General features: G+C 35.5%; 2 protein-coding genes across 2 annotated transcripts in view; one reads left to right on the top strand and one right to left on the bottom strand.

Moving 5' to 3' along the window:
* The window catches only part of dnt (tyrosine-protein kinase Dnt), a 31,052-nt gene extending 22,684 nt beyond the window's left edge, over positions 1-8,368 (top strand). The window contains exons 3-8 of the mRNA XM_003699671.3: positions 2,533-2,942; positions 3,165-3,350; positions 4,236-4,374; positions 4,660-4,952; positions 5,973-6,132; positions 6,646-8,368. Of these exons, the coding sequence (XP_003699719.1) occupies positions 2,533-2,942; positions 3,165-3,350; positions 4,236-4,374; positions 4,660-4,952; positions 5,973-6,132; positions 6,646-6,894 (1,437 nt within the window). The 3' untranslated portion in view covers positions 6,895-8,368. The remainder of the gene's footprint in view (positions 1-2,532; positions 2,943-3,164; positions 3,351-4,235; positions 4,375-4,659; positions 4,953-5,972; positions 6,133-6,645) is intronic.
* Positions 8,369-9,584: 1,216 nt separating this feature from the next.
* Positions 9,585-21,037, bottom strand: LOC100876000 (uncharacterized). The gene is made up of 5 exons (XM_003699722.3): positions 20,808-21,037; positions 12,145-14,961; positions 11,633-11,738; positions 11,401-11,518; positions 9,585-10,369 (listed from the first exon to the last, which is right to left on the bottom strand). The coding sequence occupies exons 1-5, from the start codon at positions 20,896-20,898 to the stop codon at positions 10,181-10,183; spliced, it is 3,321 nt and encodes a 1,106-aa protein (XP_003699770.3). The 5' UTR covers positions 20,899-21,037; the 3' UTR covers positions 9,585-10,180.
* Between the last annotated feature and the right edge of the window lie 2,183 nt (positions 21,038-23,220).

Below are 23,220 nucleotides of genomic sequence, written 5' to 3' on the forward strand. Positions count from 1 at the left end.
TAGTGCTGATATTAAAACTAACATTAATATTAATACTGACACTGTCACTGACTCTAACATTAATACTAATACTAATAGTACTAATACTAATAGTACTAATACTAATAGTACTAATATTATATTTTGAATGCTAATATTGCCAATACTAATACTAATTCTATTGATCAATATTAGTACTAATACTGATGCTAGTGTTAATATCAGCACTAATACTAATATTAACAGTAATGCTACTAACAAGGGTTCTAACCTTGATACTATCACTAACCTTAATACTAACGCTAATACACTAATACTACTAACAAAACTAACACTATCCTTAATACTAACACTAACCCTAATTCCAACCCTAATATTAGCACAAATACTAACGCTAATACCTCGATACTAACACTAATATTAACACTACCGCTATCAAATCTAATCCTAATCTTAATACTGACCCTAACCTTAACCCTTAATACTAACACCAACAAGTATCAATATCCCAAAAAAAAATCGACTCACCAAAAATTCGTGACCTCTCAAGATTCAAAATTCAGTGACGTAATAAACAAACTATTCTCACGTAATAAAATGCACAACTCTCTCCGTAATTTCAACACATAAACGATCCGATAGCAATTAATTGGCGGTCTCATTTAAACTGGAATCTATCCCGTATAGAAAATGATAATTACATGATTGTTTCCCGGGAAATGATACTTACCGACAATTACCGACGTTATCGACGTCGTCAATCGTACCACAATTTACGTAGAGGGGAATCGGCAAAGTGCAGTGGCAAAGCGTCCTCTCTGTGTCTAGTCACTTCTTTTCTTCTTCGCTTTGCCACTTTTGCCGTTCCTTCTTTCTATTTGCTCCTCGTTCTCTTTCTCTGGTTTCTCTTGCCTGCGGTTCTCTAGATTTACTTTGCCCTCCGCTGGGCGCAAATTGTCTTCCGAGAATGGAACGTTTCAGATTATAAGAAGGTTCAACGTTCGCGTGATTACGAACAAGCGGTAGCAGTTCATCCTTTGCGTCTTTCAACTTTGTGCCACTTTTTTTTTTTCTCTCTCTTTTATTCTCTACTCGATGTTACGTATAGTCGGTTCGGTGATCTGATAAGAAAATAATTTCTCGTTTGTATCACTTTTACGATCTCGTATACTCTTTTTTTATGCTTCTGCCTCTTCAACTTTGTACCTGTTTTTATTCTCTTTTCGTTGCTGCGATGGTACAGTTCGGTGCTCTGATAAGAAAATAATTTCCGCCGTTTATATCACTCTTGCGATCTCTTGTTCTCTTTTTTAATAGTTCTTTAATAGTCTTGCGTCCTTCAACTTTGCGGGTTTTTTTTCTCTTTTAGCCTCTTCACTGTGGCACAGTCGGTTCGGTGCTCTGATAAGGAAATAATTTGTCATCGTTTGTATCACCCTTGTCATCTCTTCTCTTCGTTTTTTTATAGCCTTTCTTAACTATTTATATCGAGATAAAAATATACACTGTTTTTATACACAATAGGAGGCTTTAATTATTCACTCATTTATCTCAAATTACTCATTTATTCATTTATCTCAAATTTGTCAAATTTATTCAATATAAGCTACTTCATTTATTGTTCATTAATTCAGCTTAACTTTACAATTGTCATGTATGAACCACTTAATAGTCACTTCAATAATCATCCACTGATTTAGGTCAAATTGAAGAGCATCGCATGTATGTACCAATTATAAGGCACTTCAATCATCATCCACTGATTTAGCTCAAATTGGAAAGTACCACATGTGTGTACCAATTATATAAGTCACTTCAATTATCATCCATTGACTTGGTCCAAATAAAAAATTGCTAAAAATATGAACATTTTGCAGGACACTTCAATTATCATCCACCGATGTAGTTCATATAAAAAATTGCCATATATATGTATCTTATACAAACCACTTTAATTATCATTCACTGATGTGGTCCATGTAAAAAACTGCCAAGTATATGGACATTTTACAAGTCACTTCAATCATCATTTACTGATGTAGTTCACATACAAAATTGTCAAATATATGAACATTTTACAAGTCTCTGTAATCATCATCCATTGACTTAGTTCATATAAAAAACTGTCTAATATATGAACATTTTATAAATCCCTTCAATCATCATCCACTGATGTAGCTCATATAAAAAGATGTTTAATATATAAACATTTTATAAGACACTTCAGTAATCATCCACTGATGTAGCTCATATAAAAAGATGTCTAATATATAAACATTTTATAAGACACTTCAATAATCATCCACTGATGTAGCTCATATAAAAATTTGTCTAATATATAAACATTTTATAAGACACTTCAGTAATCATCCACTGATGTAGTTCATATAAAAAGTTGTCTAATGTATGAACATTTTATAAGACACTTTAATCATCATCCACTGATGTAATTCATATAAGAAATTGTCTAATATACAAACATTTTATAAGACACTTTTATAATAAATCAATAAGTACATCCACTCATAAATTTGATCATATGAATGTTTCCAGCTCCCATACACAATGACAGTGGATATCAGTAATCCGTCGGCTTTAACCAGTTCCCTGAACATATCTCAAGCCGGAGAAATACCATTCGGCGGTCTTCAAACTTGGGCTTTGGCTTTGCATTGCGGCCCTTACGACGCCGAAGTCGACCTAAGCCTTCGGATAAACGTCTCCACTCCATCGAGACGGAACACCACCAGCTTAGACTTCAAACGGAAGAAAATCTGCTTGAAAGACAAGAGTAACATCGGAGCTGAAGAGATTCTTGTGGCCGCTTCTGGATCAACTTCCGGCGGACAAGTGTTTTACGCCGCGATCGGTTGCGCGTGTGCTTTCATCGCCGCCATCTTTGTCCTCGTGATTGCTTACTATGTCCGGGACAAAAAGACTAGGAGACATCGTGATCCACTTCAGTGAGTGTCTTTTTACTTATGGTCTTCTTCTTCTTATTTGCTCTTTTCAATTAAAGTTGGAATCTTAAATAACTGTAAGATATTAGAAAGAGATATTGTAAATTATATGTCAAGTTTCTTCTCGCGTGTTATTTATTTTTAGGGTCATTATTTTTGAGAAACTTTTGAAGGCATTATATGTGAAATGTAGGTATGTGTAATGTGTACAATATGTTTTTATAGAGAGTCTAGAGGACTTAGTTCAGCGTGCAGTGTGGAAAGAGGGACGGGAGTTGGACCTGCACAGACATTTTTGTCTCCTGAAACTCCTCCACCTACTTCTGCAACGTCTACTTCGACCTATAGGAGATTGGATGATCGGCCTAGTCGAGAGTTACATGAGAGAATTCAGGAGATCACGGTTCAAAGGTACTTGATACTAACGCTAATTTGGTATCAAGGCTAATACTAATGCTAATTGCAATTTAGTATCAAGGGTGGTATCACTAATTGTAGTGGAAGTACTACCATGTGTCTATTGTTGATATTAATACTAACAATATGAGCGTGTTGACAAAATCTAGTATTAGTACTAACGCTGACACTAAAATACTGTTAATACTAATATTATCTAACACTAATACTTACGCTAATCTTACTATTATTATAAATTCTAGTTCTAATATGTTAACTCCATATTAACATGACTAGTAATGCTAGTATCACACTAATAGTGATACTAATACTTATTATAATACTCATACTAACACTAATCTTCGTATCAACTTATATACTAATTCTAATATGTTAACCCCATATTAACATAACTACTAATGCTAGTATCAACCCTAACACTGATACTAACACTATTAGTATCAACACCAACACTGATACTAACACTATAAGCATTATAACACTAATACTAACACAAAATCCACTACTACAAAAAACCAAACACAATCTAACATTCTCTCTTAAATAAAATCCTAACATAATTAATCCTCCTACCAATACTAACTCCATATTTAACAAACATACTAACCGCTACTGTCACCACTAATACTTACATTAACCCAAGACCTACTACAAAAAATCGAACACCATCTTGCGTTCTCCCTAACAAGATACTTATCTCCGCTCAAATTTGCAACGCGTTAACAACTTTTCAATTCTGAAAACTCTACCCAACAGTTAATCAGCCCGTAATTTCGTGCAACAAGATATTGGATGCTCGTATAGAATAATTACATAGTGGTTTCGCGGATAAACGAGTCACGAAGACTGAATTATAATTATGTTTCGTACTTGTTACAGATGCAGGGTACGCCTTCTCAGCATCGAAATGGAGGGCACATTTGGTCGCGTGTATAGAGGCAGTTATCATGAAGAGGGTGCGTCTTCCCCGAGGGATGTCCTAGTGAAAACTGCTGCCGAGCATGCATCACAATCGCAGGTGAGTAATAATCTTTATCCTTGTACGCTGTTTATACGCTGTTGTACGAGCATTACCACTTTCCTTGTTCGTATTTAATTTTGGGCGGATTTTTTTTTGGGGTGGAAATATATTGCTTTGGATTAGCAAAATTTAGAGTTTTATTTTTAAGATTTTGCTGTTTTTAAACTTTTAGATTTTTACATTTTTACATTTTCAGATTTTTAGATTTTTTAGTTTATTAAAGTTTTACAGAAAAATATGAAAAAATAAAAAATTGTCAAGTTGCCCAATTTGCATTCGAAGGTTGCTCTGCTGTTACGAGAAGGTTTAGCGTTATACGGTTTGAGTCATCCAGCCTTGCTGCCCGTTTTGGGTGTTTCTATCGAGGACAGAAGCGCGCCTTTTCTGTTGTACCCTCACACTGGTTATAAGAACATGAAGAGGTTCTTGCTGAGGTGCAAGTTAAGTAGCGAAGGCCCACCGCGAGCACTAACCACGCAAGAAGTTGTAGAAATGGCTCTTCAGGCTGCTAAAGGAGTCCAATATCTTCATAGGAAAAGACTGGTACACAGAGATTTGGCGGCTAGGAATTGCGTGTAAGTAAATTAATATTGACTGGAAGCATTTGCAGATATTCCCCAATTCCCACATTTCCTAATTCCCACATTTCGCAATTCCAACATTCCCCAATTTCTACATTAACCAATTTCCACATTCCCCAATTCCAACATTCCTCAATTCCAACATTCCCCAATTCCCACATTCTCCAATTCCAACATTCCCCAATTCCAACAATCTCTAATTCAAATATTCCCCAATTCCAACATTCTCCAATTTCCACATTTTCCAATTCCCACATTTTCCAATTTCCACATTCCCCAATTCCAACATACCCCAATTCCAACATTCCCCAATTCCAACATTCTCCAATTCCCACATTCCCCAATTCCAACACTCCCCAATTTCCACATTTCCCCATTCCCATATTCCCCAATTCCAACACTCCCCAATTCCCACATTCCCCAATTCCAACATTCCCCAATTCCAACACTCCCCAATTCCCACATTCCCCAATTCCAACTTTTACTAATTTCTACCTTCCCCAATTCCCACATTCCCAATTTCTGAACTTCCCAATTCCTCAAACCCCTAACGTGTAAATTCTACAATTTCTAAATCCCCCAGTTTCTAAATTCCCCAATTCCTAAATTATCTAATTCCCTAATTCCCAACTTCCCACCTTTCAAATTTCTAACGACAAAAATTTAACAACCGTAAATCACCTACTACCATTTTTCCCATACCCCGTCATTTTCCCCAAAGAAGATCACGCTCAGTACACTCGAAACCCAAAGTCGTAACATTTCATTACGAAATTAATTGACCGCGCGGCTTTAATTAGCAATAAAGACGCTGTTTCGTGAGTAATTACGAGCAACACTGGTTTTTCTCACCGAGATTGCTCGAATACAGTTTAACGCGCTTTTAAGCGAGTTTTTGCGTGTTAACTCGCGAAACACTCGACAGATTTAAAGCAACTCCGCGATTGCTTTATTCGTATCAGCGGTCGAGTACGCATTCAAGACGTTTAACGAGCGCTCTTTGGATTTTATTAGCGTCGACGATGATCTGAGGGTTCAAATCACGGACAATGCTCTGGCCAGAGACCTGTTCCCCCAAGATTATCATTGTCTTGGTGACAATGAAAATCGTCCCATTAAGTGGCTCGCCATTGAAAGTTTACTCAATAAAACGTTCAGCACTGCTTCCGATGTGGTGAGTAAATTTTCATCTTGATATTGTACTTAATATTTTGATCACTTTTCATCACTCTAGTAATTCTACATTTCCTCTAATATTAAGAGATTACTTAAAAATTTTTATTTGAGAACTTTTGTATAATAACATATTTTATTGAAATCACATTTTTTAAACTGCAAATAATTCACAATATTGTCAAGGAAAGTAATCATTAATTTTGTCAAAAATTACTCCCATTAATGTTTTATAACAGCAAAGTATTTGATATTAGCAAGGTATTAAGTTTGACTAAATAAATTTGTTCAAATATTTATTTACAAGTTTCATAATTTGAAAAGAAAGGATTTGATCATCTAGAAGTTTACGAATAACTGTAACATCCTAAATAACTAGAATAAGTTGAAACCTAATAATTGTTGCTAATGATTGAGTAACTTAATGATTAAAAATGGCTCACCCTATAAATCAGAACAAAAAGTAAAACATATACCAAAGCTACAAATTAATGAGAATTGATTTGATTTTCAGTGGGCATTTGGTGTTCTGTTATGGGAGTTAACAACGCTGGCACAGCAACCATACGTGGAAGTTGATGCATTCGAAATGGCTTCCTATCTCCGAGATGGATATAGATTGGCCCAGCCAATAAATTGTCCCGACGAGTTGTTCGCAGTTATGGCTTATTGTTGGGCAATGTCCGCGGACGAGAGACCGACGTTTAGTCAGCTGATCGTTTGTCTTCAAGATTTTCATACTCAATTGACCAGATACGTTTGAACCTTAACGATGTATAAAAAAAGAAACATGGAAGCGAAAAGTGCCGGGAGTACGTGTACATAATAGTAGTACTTAAAGAAAGTCATTTTTAAGCCCGCAGAAAAGTCGAGTATTTGACCTGACTAGAAAGTATGTAGTTCCTTATTTTGTAGAAAAATAGATTTACGAGATCTTCTACAGTGTAGGTGTAGCGATGGGTGTAAGTCGTCAGTGTTCAGTACAATTGGGTGCAGTAGTTGATGTAGGGATATTATTTATTTTGACGGTTTTGTGAAGGGTTTTGTTTGGGAATTTGGGGTTTGGGGAACTGGAGGTTTTACATTTTTTAATTTGGGGATTTGGAGATTTTTAAATTTGGAGATTTGACATTTTTAAATTTGGAGATTTAGGGATTTGGGGACATGGGATTTGGGGATTTTGAGATTTGACATTTTTAAATTTAGGGATTTGGAGATTTGACATTTTTAAATTTGGGGGCTTGGAGATTTGACATTTTCAAATTTGGAGATTTAGGGATTTGGAGGCATGGGATTTGGGGACTTGGAGATTTGACATTTTTAAATTTGGGGATTTAGGGATTTGGGAAATTGGGGATTTGGAGACATAGAGATTTGGGGACATGGTATTTGGGGATTTGGAGATTTGACATTTTTAATTTTGGGGGCTTGGAGATTTGACATTTTTAAATTTGGAGATTTAGGGGATTTGGGAATTTGGAGACATAGGGATTTGGGGACATGGGATTTGGACATTTGGAGATTTGGACACTTGAAAATTTAACATTTGTCAATTTAGTAGTTTAGGAATTTAACATATATAAATTTGGTAGTTTGAGAATTTGGGAATTTGTCAATTTGGTACTTTGAGGATTTGGGAATCTAACAATTTAAATTTAAGCATTCTCTAATCTGGATATTTTGTATTGGGGAATATAGTGTCATAGTAACATGAAATTTAAGAAATTTCACAAGAGCTTAGTACACTAAACAATTTGTAAATTTGAATATTTCAAACTCCAAATACCCCAAAATCAAAGAATCTAAAAACTAAATAATCAACATAAAATCTCACAAATTCTATAAATCCTTGCACCCAATTGTACAAGACCAATTTCAAAGTAATCGTTAAGCTTTAGAAACCTGTAATATAGCTTCCATTTTGACTGTAAATGTCCCCCCACGTAATCAATGAACTGTCCATAAAACTGCCAAAACCTGAACTGCCAATTTCGTACTCAGGAAGGTTCCACCGATCGAACGTATTGTTCGAAACTTTTTCGACTGATGTGATATGTTCTTCGCTTGCCACGTGTGTTTCGAGTGTGCCAATTTTTCTACTTTTGTACATACATATATCCACGTTAATTATAAATGCAAACGAATAGTGTATATAAATAAAGGAGAGAGGTCAGTGAAGAACGATATAATGTACAAATCACGGACGTTATTATAACAATAAATTGACTGATAAACGATGTTGCTGTTACCCGTTCCTTGTGAACATGTCTTCTTTCGCGACGGTGGCAACGAGACTCTACGAGCGAGCTATTTTCGGCGATTCCAGGCTGGTTGAAGCAACAGAGGAGGGAGAACACGGCGCCAAAAGAGTTTTTGTTTTCTCGGAAACCGTTTATCAAATCGTGAGATATCGCCTCGTAAACGAGTCTTGTAATTTGTGCACCCCGGGCCGGGAACATCGGGTGACAAAATTAATGGTGTCGCCCCTGACGTCTTGTTTAAAATGACGGATGACTTCTACGTCTGATTCTCTGTCGGCTAATAAAGAATCTCGGGTTGTAAATTATTACACTTTTCTCCGATCTTTTTATAATTTTCATTGTTACTGTTATGTGCAGATGTGCAGCATGAAGTTTATTGTAGTATTCAAGTTTATTGTAACTTTTATTGTATACAGTTTGGACTGAGATTGTTTAATTAGTGTAAATTGATTGGAACTGTGAGAGCTAATGGTGAAGATATTTATTGTAACTTCTATTATTAATACAACTTGGATTAATTAAAGTGATTGAACATTTATAATTTTAACGTAGGAATTGTGAAATGAATTTTAATATTGAGGGTTAAAGCTTACTGATGACAATTATTTATATAGTTCAAATATTACTAAAGTCCAACATACTCCCCTAAATTCCTTAAAACAATATACTTCACAAATTGTACTACCCTTAAGCGTACAATTGCACCTTTTAACAATTTCTTCGAATGAAAGTAAGAGAACATGCGAGGGTGAGTATTGATGTCAGAAGGGAGTTTTAATGAATTTCAATGATCTTCCTCGTCTCTTCATTTGCACAGAGGCTTAGGCAAATACTGTATAGATGTAAATAGGGGGATTTAAAGCCACTTTAATCCCCACGTGCTGGATGCGATGATACACCGAGGCGGGGTGCATTTTAGAGCAGTAATTCTCGCGTCGAAAGAGCAACATGTGTCATTCATTGACCCTGAGTGTCTTCCTCTTTCGCGCACGAGGGTTCTTTCAATAAAAGCGGCGTTACAATTTTACCCACTTAGGTTACGACGATTTACAGAGAAAATGTGCCGAGGCATACTAACCGGATTAATCTCGTACCTCCGCAATTGTTTTCTTTCTCATCGTCAAAATAATACAATTATTTTACTCCCACGGAGACTTAAATATTAGAAAATATTTTAAACATTGGACCAATATGATTGTAAAATGTATTTATTAGAAATATTATTAAGTAAATTTTATAAATATTTTAAAAGTGAAATAATTAAAATTGGCTGGAAAAAGGCCGTCTTACCTACAAAGGGTTAACGAAGGTACTTAACTACTAAAACTTACTCTAACTAATAAAAAGTAACTTTACTTTCACATTGCAAGCATTGTCGAATTTAATTAAATACAATTTCTATTACAACAATATTAATCTTTTTTCTATAAAAAGAGAACAAAAATATATAACATGGAAATTTAATATCTTGGACAAATAAAATTTAAATATGTGCAGAAATGTACCATATTAAGTAAACTAATTGCCACTAATAATTTAAGCTCTTTAAAATAATTCACATATGTGCCTTTAACATTAAACTCGGTCTACGATAACTTGATTAATCGTCGAAATAATATCTATTTCACCTTTTGATTTTCACCTAAACAATATGAGTATTTATCTAGCATATTTGGCAAGCTTAGTAATCTTATTTATAACCCTGAGTTACAGAGGACCTTTGTTTATAAAAAGGAATAAAAAGGGCACATGTTCCGTTAATTCGATTGTCAGTGTTAATGAAGGCATTTATTCTTCAACGGTGCGGAAAGTAATTTTTCCGTTGTCATTCACCCCTGTGGTTGCTACTTTGCGGGAGACCGTTTTACCGTCCGGTCCGGTCATGCTGTGGGAACTCGAACTTGAGAATACACCGTAAGTTCCTCCAGATGGCGGTGGAAGCTGTTCACCGAATCTTGATTCTACTCCTGGTGCAACCTAGAAAAAAATTTTAACAACGTTATTTCCGATACTTTTATTATATGGCCGCGCGTTACATCGCCGTGGATCGCTGCGCGTTGCGTGGTTACGTGTTGAATTGTTACTTGTTAAATTTCCGTGCGTAAGATTGTCTCGCGTTGAGTTGCTGCATTTTAAAGTATTGTACGTTAGATTACTACGCGTCAGATTACTGCACGTTAGATTACTACGCGTTAGATTACTATATGATAGATTACCACGCGTTAAATTACCGAGTGCGTTAGATACTCACGCGTTACATTGCAACGCGTTAGATTGCTATGCGTAAAATTACTACGTGCTAGATTACTGCACGTTAGATTACTACGCGTCAGACTACTGCACGTTAGATTACTACGCGCTAGATCACCACGCGTTAGATTACCGAGTGCGTTAGATACTCACGCGTTACATTGCAACGCGTTAGATTGCTATGCGTTAAATTACTACGCGCTAGATTACTGCACGTTAGATTACTACGCGTCAAATTACTGCACGTTAGATTACTACGCGTTAAATCACCATATGATAAATCACCATGCGTTAGACTACCGAGTGCATTAGATTCTCGCGCATTATATTACAACGCGTTCGATTACTGTACGCTAAATTACTACGCGCTAGATTACTGCACATTAGATTACTACGCGTTAGATTCCTATACGTTAGATTTCTACGCATTGGAGTTTTAATCATTCGACTACAGCGCGGTGGATAACCACGCATTGGAACCCTACGTGTTAAATTTCCACGCGTTAGACTACTACCCGCTAGATTACCACATATCTGATTACTACTCGTTGAATTATTACAAGCTAGATTACTACGCGTTGCGTTATTGCATACTAGATTACTCAGCGATAGATTACTATACATTGTACATATTTCTATGCATTATTTCAGCATACATTGAATTTCTAAGTGGTAGGTTCTTATAGATCCAAATGTATCCACATATCATACCATTATATATTATCACATAAGCATATATATAAATTTTCGAGACTTACCGGATTAATTGCGCCAGCTTGAAATCCACCTTCAGGTCCTAGGTTGATGCTGGAAAAAGCAGTGTGTGCACCAGGAATAGAACCAGCGTCGCCAATGCGGTTTGTGGCGTCAAAAATCCTGCATAGAGCATACATGTACACATATTAAGAACATATGTAAGATAATTATTATTCTGGTATATATACTATATAACAACAATTATATCATCCTAATAAGCGAGTTTAAACGTACGCTTGTTGCTGCTCTTGAAGACGTTTGAAATTCTCCTCCATTTGCTTTTGGAAATCTTGGAAATTGTAACCAGGGAATGCAAAGGAGCTGTGGTCAAATGGTTGACCTGTAAAAAAATATAGGGATGTTAGAAATGTAGGTGTACTAAATTGGGACCATAGAGGGACTTAGGAAAATTTTTTATTTGAGAATCTTGAAACTTCAGGACTTTGAAAAGTAATCCAAATATCAGTATAAGAAGAATCATCATAATCAAAAGTGGGTCTCAATCCACAAGAATTTGTGAAGCCTCCCCAAATCCTTCCCAAAGCAAGATGTGTAAACTTAAACCTAAAGTGCCTCAAAAGATGAAGATCTCATGATCTCACGTTCAACACCTCTCAGACCTGCTATTTCAAATAATTATAACAGTAACAACCCTATCAATTTCCCAAAACTAAAATCATCACATCCACTTGATCACCCAGCAGACAAACAATCCCGAACTCTAGTGTCCTTTCACAAAACATTACCTCCTGGAAACTGGGGTATCTCCGGGTTAACCATATTTGGTTCGTTGGCCGTGTTGGCTATGTTGGCTAAGCTTTCACCAAATCCTCCGCCAAAACTAAAAGACATCGGATTGTTATAACTAGTATCGGAAGCTCCAGCGGTCGAAGAGGCAGAAGCAGAAGCCGAAGCGAACGCTCCAGCATCTGCAGCTCCTCCATCGTTCGATCCAGGCCCCTCAAAATTACCCGGAGTGGGTATGGAATTTGGGTTAGGTAAACCGTAATGATTGAAGAAATTGTATGGATTAAATGGCATGAAATCTCCGGGGTTGCCGAACGTAGGGAACGTGAAGGGTGGAAGGTTTACAGGATTTGTAGATATTATTAGAGTTGGATCTGACATAGGATTCTGTCCTGACATGGGATTCGGTTCTGACGTAGGATTCGGTCCTGTCGTAGGATTCGGTCCTGTCGTAGGACTCGGTCCTGACATGGGATTCGGTCCTGACGTAGGACTCGGTCCTGACATAGGCTTCTGAGTGGGCTCTTCAGGCATGTCTACCGATATCCCAAAATCATCATCGAATGGACCGAAGCGAGCATTGAACGAAGGCAATGGCGAGTCACTCGGCTTCTTCGGCGTCGTGGGTTTAGGCGTAGGTGTTTGTTTGGGCGAAGGTTTGCGAGGTGAATTGGACGTGGGAGCTCGTTTTGGCGATGCAGGTTTGTTAGGTGGAGAGGTCGACGGCTCCGACTCGTCCGATTCGTCATTTGGATCAGAGCTGGGCTTCCGTTTAGGCGACGCAGGCTTTCTAGTTGGTTTCGGTTGCTCTGATTTGGGAGGCTTATCGGAATCATCGGAAGGAGATCGTTTCGGTGAAGGCTTGTTAGAATTAGGAGTCTTAGGTTTGGGCCTGTTAGATGTGGGCCTAGGCTTAGGCTTGCTAGGTTTGGGCGTTGTGTCATCTTCTTCAGATTCTGGTTCAGGTTTTGTGTCATCATCTTCTTCAGACTCTGGCGCAGGTTTCGTGTCATCATCCTCTTCAGAGTCTGGTTTAGGTGTTGTGTCATCATCTTCTTCAGACTCTGGCTCAGGTGTTTTGTCATCCTCTTCGGAAGGCTTGTTAGACTTAGGAGCCTTAGGTTTGGTCGCTGGTTTGCGTGACTTGGGCTTATTAGACGGAGACTTAGGTTTAGGCTTGCTAGGTTTAGGCGTTGTGTCATCTTCTTCAGACTCCGGCTCAGGTTTTTCGTCATCATCCTCTTCAGAGTCTGGCTTGGGTGTCGTATCATCATCTTCCTCAGAGTCTGGCTTAGGTGTGCTATCTTCTTCAGAATCTGGCTCAGGTGCTTTGTCATCCTCATCTTCAGGAGGCTTGTTAGATTTAGGAGCCTTAGGTTTGGATGCTGGCTTGCGTGACTTGGGCTTATTAGATGGAGGCTTAGGTTTAGGCTTGTTAGGTTTGGGCGTTGTGTCATCTTCTTCAGAATCTGGCTTAGGTGTTGTGTCATCATCCTCTTCAGAATCTGGCTTAGGTGTCGTATCATCATCTTCTTCAGACTCTGGCTCAGGCGTTGAATCATTATCCTCTTCAGAAGGCTCGTCAGGCTTAGGAGCCTTAGGCTTGGACTTGGGTGACTTGGGCTTAGGTTTAGGCTTGCTAGGTTTAGGCGTTGTGTCCTCATCTTGTTCAGACTCTGACTCAGGTGTCGTGTCATCATCCTCTTCAGAATCTGGCTTAGGTGTTGTGCTATCTTCTTCAGAATCTGGCTCAGGCGTTACATCTGTATCCTCTTCAGAAGGCTCGCTAGGCTTAGGAGTCTTAGGTTTGGATGCTGGTTTGCGTGACTTGGGCTTATTAGATGGAGGCTTAGGTTTAGGCTTGCTAGGTTTGGGCGTTGTGTCTTCTTCAGACTCCGGCTCAGGTGTTTTGTCATCATCCTCTTCAGAGTCCGGCTTGGGTGTCGCATCATCTTCCTCAGAGTCTGGCTTAGGTGTTGTGCTGTCTTCTTCAGACTCTGGCTCAGGCGTTGAATCGTTATCCTCTTCAGAAGGCTCGTCAGGCTTAGGATCCTTAGGTTTGGACTTGGGTGACCTAGGCTTAGGTTTAGGCTTGCTAGGTTTAGGTGTTGTGTCCTCATCTTCTTCAGACTCTGGTTCAGGCGTTGAATCATTATCCTCTTCAGGCTCGTCAGGCTTAGGAGCCTTAGGCTTGGACTTGGGTGACTTGGGCTTAGGTTTAGGCTTGCTAGGTTTAGGCGTTGTGTCCTCATCTTCTTCAGACTCTGGCTTAGGTGTTGTGTCCTCGTCCTCTTCAGAGTCTGGCTTAGGTGTCGTGTCACTATCTTCTTCGCTATCTGGTTCAGGCGTAGTCTCACTATCTTCTGGGGAGTCTGGTTCGGGAGTAGTTGTAGGTGTCTTCGCTCGTCTCTTAGGCTTAGGAGGTTTGGTCGTGGGTTTAGGCGTCGTCTCCTCCGAATCCGGTGTCGCTTCCGTAGTTGGCTTTATTCGCCTCCTAGACTTAGGTTTGGGCGGGGTCGGAGCACTTGGCTTTGGAGTCGTGGAATCTGGTTTCTTCTTCTTGTTGCGCGGAGAGACCGTCGTAGGCTCCGTGGATTCGGTGGAGTCTGTTTCCTCTGTTTCCGTATCTTCTAAACTGTCAGTCTCCCGCTTCCACCGCGGCGGCCAGAAGGTCGGCGAAGGATCCATGGCAGACTTGATGGAATCTGCTTCCTCTCTTTCCGCATCCTCCAAACTGTCGGTCTCCCGCTTCCACCGCGGCCAAAAGGTCCATAAAGTTCTGCCTTCGGGCGCGACACTTTCTAACGATCCATCATCTTTGCAGGCGAAAAGAAACAAAATACCATTTTTCGGTCGGTTAGCAGTTCTCGGTAAAACACGTCACTGGGTTCGTACACATACCGTTGTTACTCTTGGCATGCGTTTTTAGGTCTTTTTAGGAGGTTACGTCGAGTTGCATGCATTGACACTTGAGTATTAAGTATTGAACATACACGTTAACATTGATGATTTCCTTGTTTCTTCTGATGCTGATTCATTTTGTGGGTCGAACATTCGGAGACAGATCATGCAGGTTATGTAGAACAGTTATGGACTTATATGCCCATGGACGCTGGAAGAGTACTTACTCGTGGACAATTTTTCGGTTTGAACAATCTTTTTTTAAGGGAATTATGGCAGTGGCAGATTTTTAGTTCACTAATCTCTTAAAAATTTACCTTCCATTTGAGGAAAAAAATCTTGGATGAAAGATGGAGGCTGAGAACTAATCACTGCTAGGAAGTGCAAGCTAACTTTAAGTTATACGTGCAATTTAATCCTAATTACCTATTTTATCATATTTATATAAAGTACAGTAATATTTTCTTACTTAGTAAAATTTTAAAATGTTTATTTCAGTCCTAACAGAATATTTCCCAGAGAATCTGTTTCTTGGAAAAGGTGCTAAGGAGTGTTAACTTCGTCACTTTCAGAAGCTAAAGGATAGTGACATCAACTTAACCTTGAGTAGTCTTCTAAAGGTCATACGTTCAGTGTTAACATTCTTCAACTTCTATTTATTAATTCTTATAACCACCTGATCTTATGAGCTTATGAAATATTCTAAATTTTTTTGCTACTTTCTATACATGAAAAGTATTGTACTTCCTCATGGCAAATGTTCTTAGTTACATCTCTCAAGTACGCTGTTATTTTACATTTGAAAAATATAACCTTGCAGTGTCACTCGAGGTCAAGATGATGTCATGGTGTCTGAGCGTCTTTCAAAGTGAACAACTTTTCTTCTTAGCACTTCTTAAGAAATATTTTTTGTATACAATTATTTGTTAGGATTAAAGCTAAAACTTATTAAGACAAACACTGTATAATCTAATTGGATACAGTTTTTAAAACTTACTATTAAATATATTATACGAAGTACTGATTTTCAAGATTGTTCGTAAACATAATTATTTTATATCATATGAGAAATTTGAAATTTTACAGTATTTAAAAACTTTGACTTACTAATAGTGTGTAAACAGAATCCATTAAAGTTTCACAACAATTCGCGTAGACATAACTTACTATACTATACTTTGGAAAGTGATGCTATATAAACAGAAGACGAAGGAATTTGCCAAGGTCAAATCGAAACGAAATTTTCGATGTATTAATATCGGTTTCGTAAACGAGGAAATTCCTTGTAAAATCCATTTAAAATATATGTAAACATGTACGATTTTATATAGTACATTAAATTATAATAATCCACTGCTATTTAACTTTTAAATCATCTTTTGTGAATGAATCTTACTTCAAACAAATTTACTGTGTATTTAACTTTAAATAAATTGTTAAATCATTTTTTGTAATGAATGGTATATGACAGACTTTTAAATTATCTTCTGTGAATGAATTTCATTTCAAACAAATTTATTGTGTATTTAATTTTAAACAAATTATTAAATCATTTTTTGCATTGAATGATATTTGACAAACTTTTAAATTATTTTTTGCAAATGTATTTTATTTCAAACAAATTTACTGTGTGTTTAATTTTGAATAAATTGTTAAATCATTTTTTGTAATGAATAGTATATGACAGACTTTTAAATTATTTTTTGTAAATGAATTTCATTTCAAACAAATTTATTGTGTATTTAATTTTAAACAAATTGTTAAATCATTTTTTGCATTGAATAATATTTGACAAACTTTTAAATTATTTTTTGCAAATGAATTTCATTTCAAACAAATTTCCTGTGTATTTAATTTAAAACAAATTATAAAATCATTTTTTGCATTGAATGATATTTGACAAACCTTGTAATTATTTTTTGCAAATGAATTTCATTTCAAACAAATTTCCTGTGTATTTAATTTAAAACAAATTATAAAATCATTTTCTGTAGCTTTTATTTTGAAGGAATAGTCCAATCATTTTTTGCAGTGAATTTCATTTGAAACAATTTCAGATTTATTATCGAGAAATACAGTTGCCACGATGCAGCAGGAAATAAAACAGAAGCAAAGGAAGTAGAAAGTATCTCGGTAGAGGTCAAGGTAAAAAACGAAACGAGGTCATGGTTCACAAACGTCGACAAATTATCTTTGCACAGCAACGTATTAATGAACATTCACATGCAAAGAAGAATGCGTTGCATGAATAGTAGTTGACGTTATGTACACTTAGGAATATCGATTATCGATCATGTTATCGCGGCTGGAAAAATCTTCCGCTTCTGTACGGTATCTCAACATGCAGAAATTATACGGCAATCGATTATTATACTCTTCGATGCTGTTATACCACTTTTCAAATTTATGTTGATATTTTACCTTGAAAACAGAATTAATATTTTTCTAAATCAATCTTTGATTCAATTCAATTTTTTCTTTAGATAGATAGGGATTTATCAAATATTTTTTATATTGTAATATTTATTAATAAATGTTACTACATTGTTGATATTTGTTATGTAATATTATCAACCATGAGATATGAATTGTTTGCTATTTCATTTCTAAAAATATTCTACATGTGTATATCTTTTCAGTTTCAAAAACTAATTCAAAGTTTACATCACTATTTTTCATTTTATCACAAATTCAAGATAATTTTTTAAAATTATTAAATCATCTCAAATAAAATATTACCTACATTAAAATCATACCAGCGCAAGGTACTTCGAATTCAAATTTCCCGCGAAAAGCTGGTATTTCCCAAACCCACAGATCAATCTTTGTAATTATAAAATGGTCACCTTGAGCTCGGTGTCTGAATCATACTCCACGATACACCTTTATATCTTTCTAATTGCCTCAAATTTTCAATCCTCAATTCGCACAAACGTCATCGACCACAATAAAAAAAAATCTACAAATCCACATTTTTGGGCAAATTAAAATAACGAGGTTATAAGTAATCTCCTTTTTATTCAAATAATCGAACCCGGTTTAAAATATCGTTTCTTTTTTAATTCTACGGACAAACATACATATGTATGGACGTTTGATAAATAACTGCTCAGACCTGTTTCAATGTTAGCTTCTTAAGGTTAAAATTTTTTGTTATCGACATAAACGTTTACCTGTTCCAAATATTCATTAACTGAGGTTTGAGGATTTCTTAACTCGTCAGTGGGTCAAACCCATTCGTTTTCCTTATTCTTTATTACTCAACTACGTGAATAATAAATTGTCGAATAATGTGGACTATATGAATTTCTATTTACGACTGATGTTTTCAATTTTATAGACTATTTAATTTTTGACTACGTTTAAACGTAGAGATGAAGTAGTTGGTATAAGAAAATTATAGGTTATGTACGTAATTATGTATGTTGAAATTTAAATTAAATATTACGTTCATAAAATTTGCAATAGACATAAAACCTTTCTAAGAAATTTCTAAATTTTCTATGACATTTCTAAGTTCCAAAATTTTAAGGCTTCTATATTTATCAATAAACATAAATTTATTGTGCACAACAATTTTTCCTAGTTCCTCCACAAAACGAGGGTCTAAAAAAACCCAATGATGGGTTTTCAAGGGTTTCTGGGTGCATTGTTTCATAATCACCATTCCCGGAATTTAAACACCCGATTACCGATTATATAACTTATTGTTGTATATAATTCTTTGTATCCTTGTACTCAACGCAAGATGGTTTCCTTGTAAATGGCAGTCGCTGATTTACGTCCTTGAAAAGGTCGAAGAACGACTCTAATGAATCATGCTTATTATGCACAACATCGATAATAAAATGAGATTTCGTTAATCTTCCGTTATTCTGCGTTACAAAATCGTGACATCAGTGTTGTGCTTAAATTTTCAACTCCTTGTTTTTGATATTCAAGAGTTTTTTGATCTTCAATAAATATTAATTGTAATTACTCTAAACGATAACTTGTTTACTTTTGTTTGATGTAGTGGTAGTTTTCAAGTTAATATAACAATATTTTTTAATTAATATAACAAAATTTTGTAGTTAATAATATTTTTGGCTGATACTTTTAGTTACTTCTTAGTTAATATAACAATATATTATTACTTAGTTTATTTTTATTTTGTATATATTTTTGAACAAAAATTTATTAGTTAACCTTGATGTGAATGAATTATGTGAAAACATATTATTTTGTGTATGTCATTTATTAAATAAATAAATATTGAATGAATAGTAAGTAATATACACAATAAATAAATACTTGAGAAATTACATATAATATATAATATAAATAATAATTAAATACTTAGAGAATTTCATGTATAATAAGTAACACACGTTATTTACGTAAATAAAAATTTAAAAACTGAAAGAACATCACGTACGAAATATTCAATATCTCCTCCAGAATTACAAGAATACCGTTACAAAGTATACCAAACAACCAAACCGAATAGAAAACAGTTTTTTTCAAAAAATAACGTGACGCGCGTCATAAATCATCCAACCTTCTGTCACATATGCACATTTTTTCGTAGCTAGTCATATCTCAAAACATTGATAGGATATTCCTCAGAAGTAATTATGTTATCGCGTAAATGGGAAAGCCTAACTAACATGCACTTTGTAAACGAATTACATGTTTATACGCGTGTTGTAGATTTTTGCATAATTACTAGTTTTCGTCAACAGCTCTGCAGACTGAATCAGTGGAGTGCCAGTAAAAAATCTCTTCACTTTTTACGTTTGGAAGATTAACTCATTAAATGTTGTGTTAATTGCATATTATTGAAAATAATGATAATTTATTCTCAAATTACAAATTTTAAGTTTTTCGAATTTTGGGGAATTTGAGAGTTTTGGGACTTTTGACGTTTTGGGTTTTTCAGATTTGTTAATTGATGTTTTTGCAACTTCTCAAGTTTTCAAGTTCTCGAATTTTCAGATTCTAAAATTTTTAGATTTTTTTCTAATAATGGTAATTTATTCTCAAATTATAAATTTTAAGATTTTTGAACCTTTAGGAATTTGAGAGTTTTGGCACTTTGGAGTTTTGGGTTTTTCAGATTTCCAAATTAATGTTTTGGCAACTTCTCAAGTTTCTAAGTTCTCGAATTTCCAGATTCTAAAATTTTTAGATTTTCTCGAATAATGGTAATTTATTCTCAAATTACAAATTTCAAGATTTTTAAATCTCTGGGAACCTGAGAGTTTTGACACTTTGATGTTTTGGATTTTTCAGATTTCCAAATTGATGTGATTCCAACTTCTCAAGTTTTTAACTTCTCAAATTTCCAAATACTAAAATTCTCAGATCTTCAAATTTTCAAATGCCCCATTCTCAAATCATAAAGTTGTTGTTTGTTCATAAAACTAATCAGAAGTAAAAGCATAAAATAAATGTTCAAAAAACTAATCAAAGGTAAAAGCATAAAATAAATGTTCACAAAACTAATCAAAGGTAAAATCATAAAATAAATGTTTACAAAACTAATCAAAGGTAAAATCATAAAATAAATGTTCACAAAACTAATCAAAGATAAACGCATAAATTAAATCACAAATCCTATTCATTTCACGACACAATGTTAAATCGATTGCTCAGTTACTTAATTGTTAAACCGTAGTTAGACATGCATACACGTGTAACAACAAAACCGGTGAAAAAAGGTAGTCAATGAAGAAGCATTCATGGAATCTATAGAGGAAAAGAAACTCTATTTACTCACTTCGTCGCGTTCTGAAAAAAGGTGAACGAAACTCCGCGGTCGAACTTGCGACGCAGACGAACACCAGCAACGTCAAAAGTTTGACGTCCATTTTGTCGACGACCGGTTAAGGTTCACCGTTGCAAAAAGAGTCGAAAACGTATGCTTGTTTGTCACTGTGGAACGCGCGAATTGAAATCGATCCTGTCGGTGTCGTAGTTTCTGAGAGAATGACTGAGTCAATTGGTTGGCTCGTCCTCTTATATAGCATTCGTGGCCGTCCACTTCCGTTTGTTGCCGCGGTTTTGACACTTGCACGTCTGCGACGTGTGAAAAACTTCACGCTCCGTTGCTTTCGTGGAAATTAATTTTGAATACATATTTTCTTCTTTCAATTGATCTATTAATTCTTTAAAAACCTTGTTAGAGGTGGTACATTTTTGTTAGAAACGATAGAACTAGAGTTGATGACAGCTATTACGTATTAGAGATTTTGAGTGATAATTTTATACGCTGTTTTCTTATCGAGAATTATTATGTCAGGGAATAATTGATTTTTCAAGATTGTATAGGATACATTGAATGACATTGTTAAATGTAAGTCTATAAATAGTGTGTATTGTGCATAAAAGATGATTTGTGTAATTTTTAACTAGGTATGAACTTTGAAGTGATGATTGTAATGAAATACTGAGGATGTATGGTTATAGAGTCATATCCTAGGGATATGGGGATGTAGGGACTCATGATATATGGGGTTGTAGGAACTAAAATAAGATGTAGGAAAGATATATGGGGATGTAAGGACTCAAGAGACATGGGGATATAGAGGTTCTAGAGATGTGGGGACATAGGAGTTTAAAGATGTGAGATTATAGGGACATAGGGATATGAAAGTTTGAAGGTGTTATTTGAAAGTTCTATTTGTTACGAAATGGCAATATAATTAGAGGATATTTGGATCATGAAGTGTAGAGACCCTGAGGGATACAGATAAGTAGGGAGTTATCTAGATATAGACCTAGAGACTTAGATATTTAGGACATTAGGTGAAGAAACATATGGATGATATGTGATGTAGCTAGCTATCCAATAATTCATTGATTATAGTTTCACAATTGGGAAATTTAAAAATTTGAAAATCTGAGAATTATAGAATCTGGAGATTTGAGAAGTCCCAAAATCCAAAATTCCAAAACTCAGCAATTCCCAAAATTTCAAAATCCCAAAATTCCAAAGTCAAATAGTGTTAAAAATCCCAACATTCCAAAACTAACAAATTCTAGAGCCTATAGTCCCTAAAATCCATAAAGTCTTTAAAGTCCCTTAAATCACTAAAGTCCCTAAAATCCCTAAAGTCCCTAAACTCTCTAAGGTCCTTGAAGTCCCTAAAATCCCTAAAATTACTAAAGACCCTAAACTCTCTAAAATCCCAAAAGCCCTTAAAGTCCCAAAACTCACTAAAGTCCCTAAAGTCCCTAAAGTCCCTAAAGTCCCTAAACTCTCTAAGGTCCTTGAAGTCCCTAAAATCCCTAAAATTACTAAAGACCCTAAACTCTCTAAAATCCCAAAAGCCCTTAAAGTCCCAAAACTCACTAAAGTCCCTAAAGTCCCTAAAGTCCCTAAAGTTCCTAAACTCTCTAAAGACCCTAAACTCTCTAAGGTCCTTGAAGTCCCCAAAATCACTAAAGTCTCTAAAATCCCTAAACTCCCTAAAATTACCAAAGACCCTAAATTCTCTAAAATCCCAAAAGCCCTTAAAGTCCCTAAAATCACTAAAGTCTCTACAAACCCTAAAGTTTCTAAACTCTCTAAACCCTCTAAAATTCCTAAAATCTCTAAAATCCTCCAATTTCCTAAAGTCTCTAAAGTCCCAAAATTCGAACCCACCAATTTTGCAAAATAAACGAAAAACAACAAATTAAGCAATATAACGAAAGAATGAATAATGCGAAAATAATAGGAATCAATGACTCAGTTATCGAAACGGTGTAAAACACAAATTCGATTTCGATTCATTGTTCCTGTCAATAATGAAGAAGTACGTCTGGCATTACTCACAAGTAATAATCAATAAATCGAATCGTAATTGTTCTTACATCCTGTTGCACGTGGTGCAACAATCGATTATAGATAATTGAAGCCGCTCATCTGCTATCTTTTCGTAGACGCTACAAAATGGTGCCTAAGGATACTTATTGTTAAACAAACATCTCACAGTTTCTGAATAATTCGATCGATGTTGATACAACCGATAATTATGCGGTTTATTAATTATATTGTAGCAACCCGCAAATTTCTGTCTCTCGTGCAATTTTCATGGAAACAATTGTGCACGCTTTTAGTAAACACGATGAAACATAACACAAATTTCCATTGGGTCTTTATGATGCTCACAATTGATTGCAATGAAAGATGACGTGTACGATCGATA

This window comes from Megachile rotundata, chromosome 2 (genome assembly GCF_050947335.1).
Source record: "Megachile rotundata isolate GNS110a chromosome 2, iyMegRotu1, whole genome shotgun sequence".
In the NCBI taxonomy this organism is placed as follows: domain Eukaryota; kingdom Metazoa; phylum Arthropoda; class Insecta; order Hymenoptera; family Megachilidae; genus Megachile; species Megachile rotundata.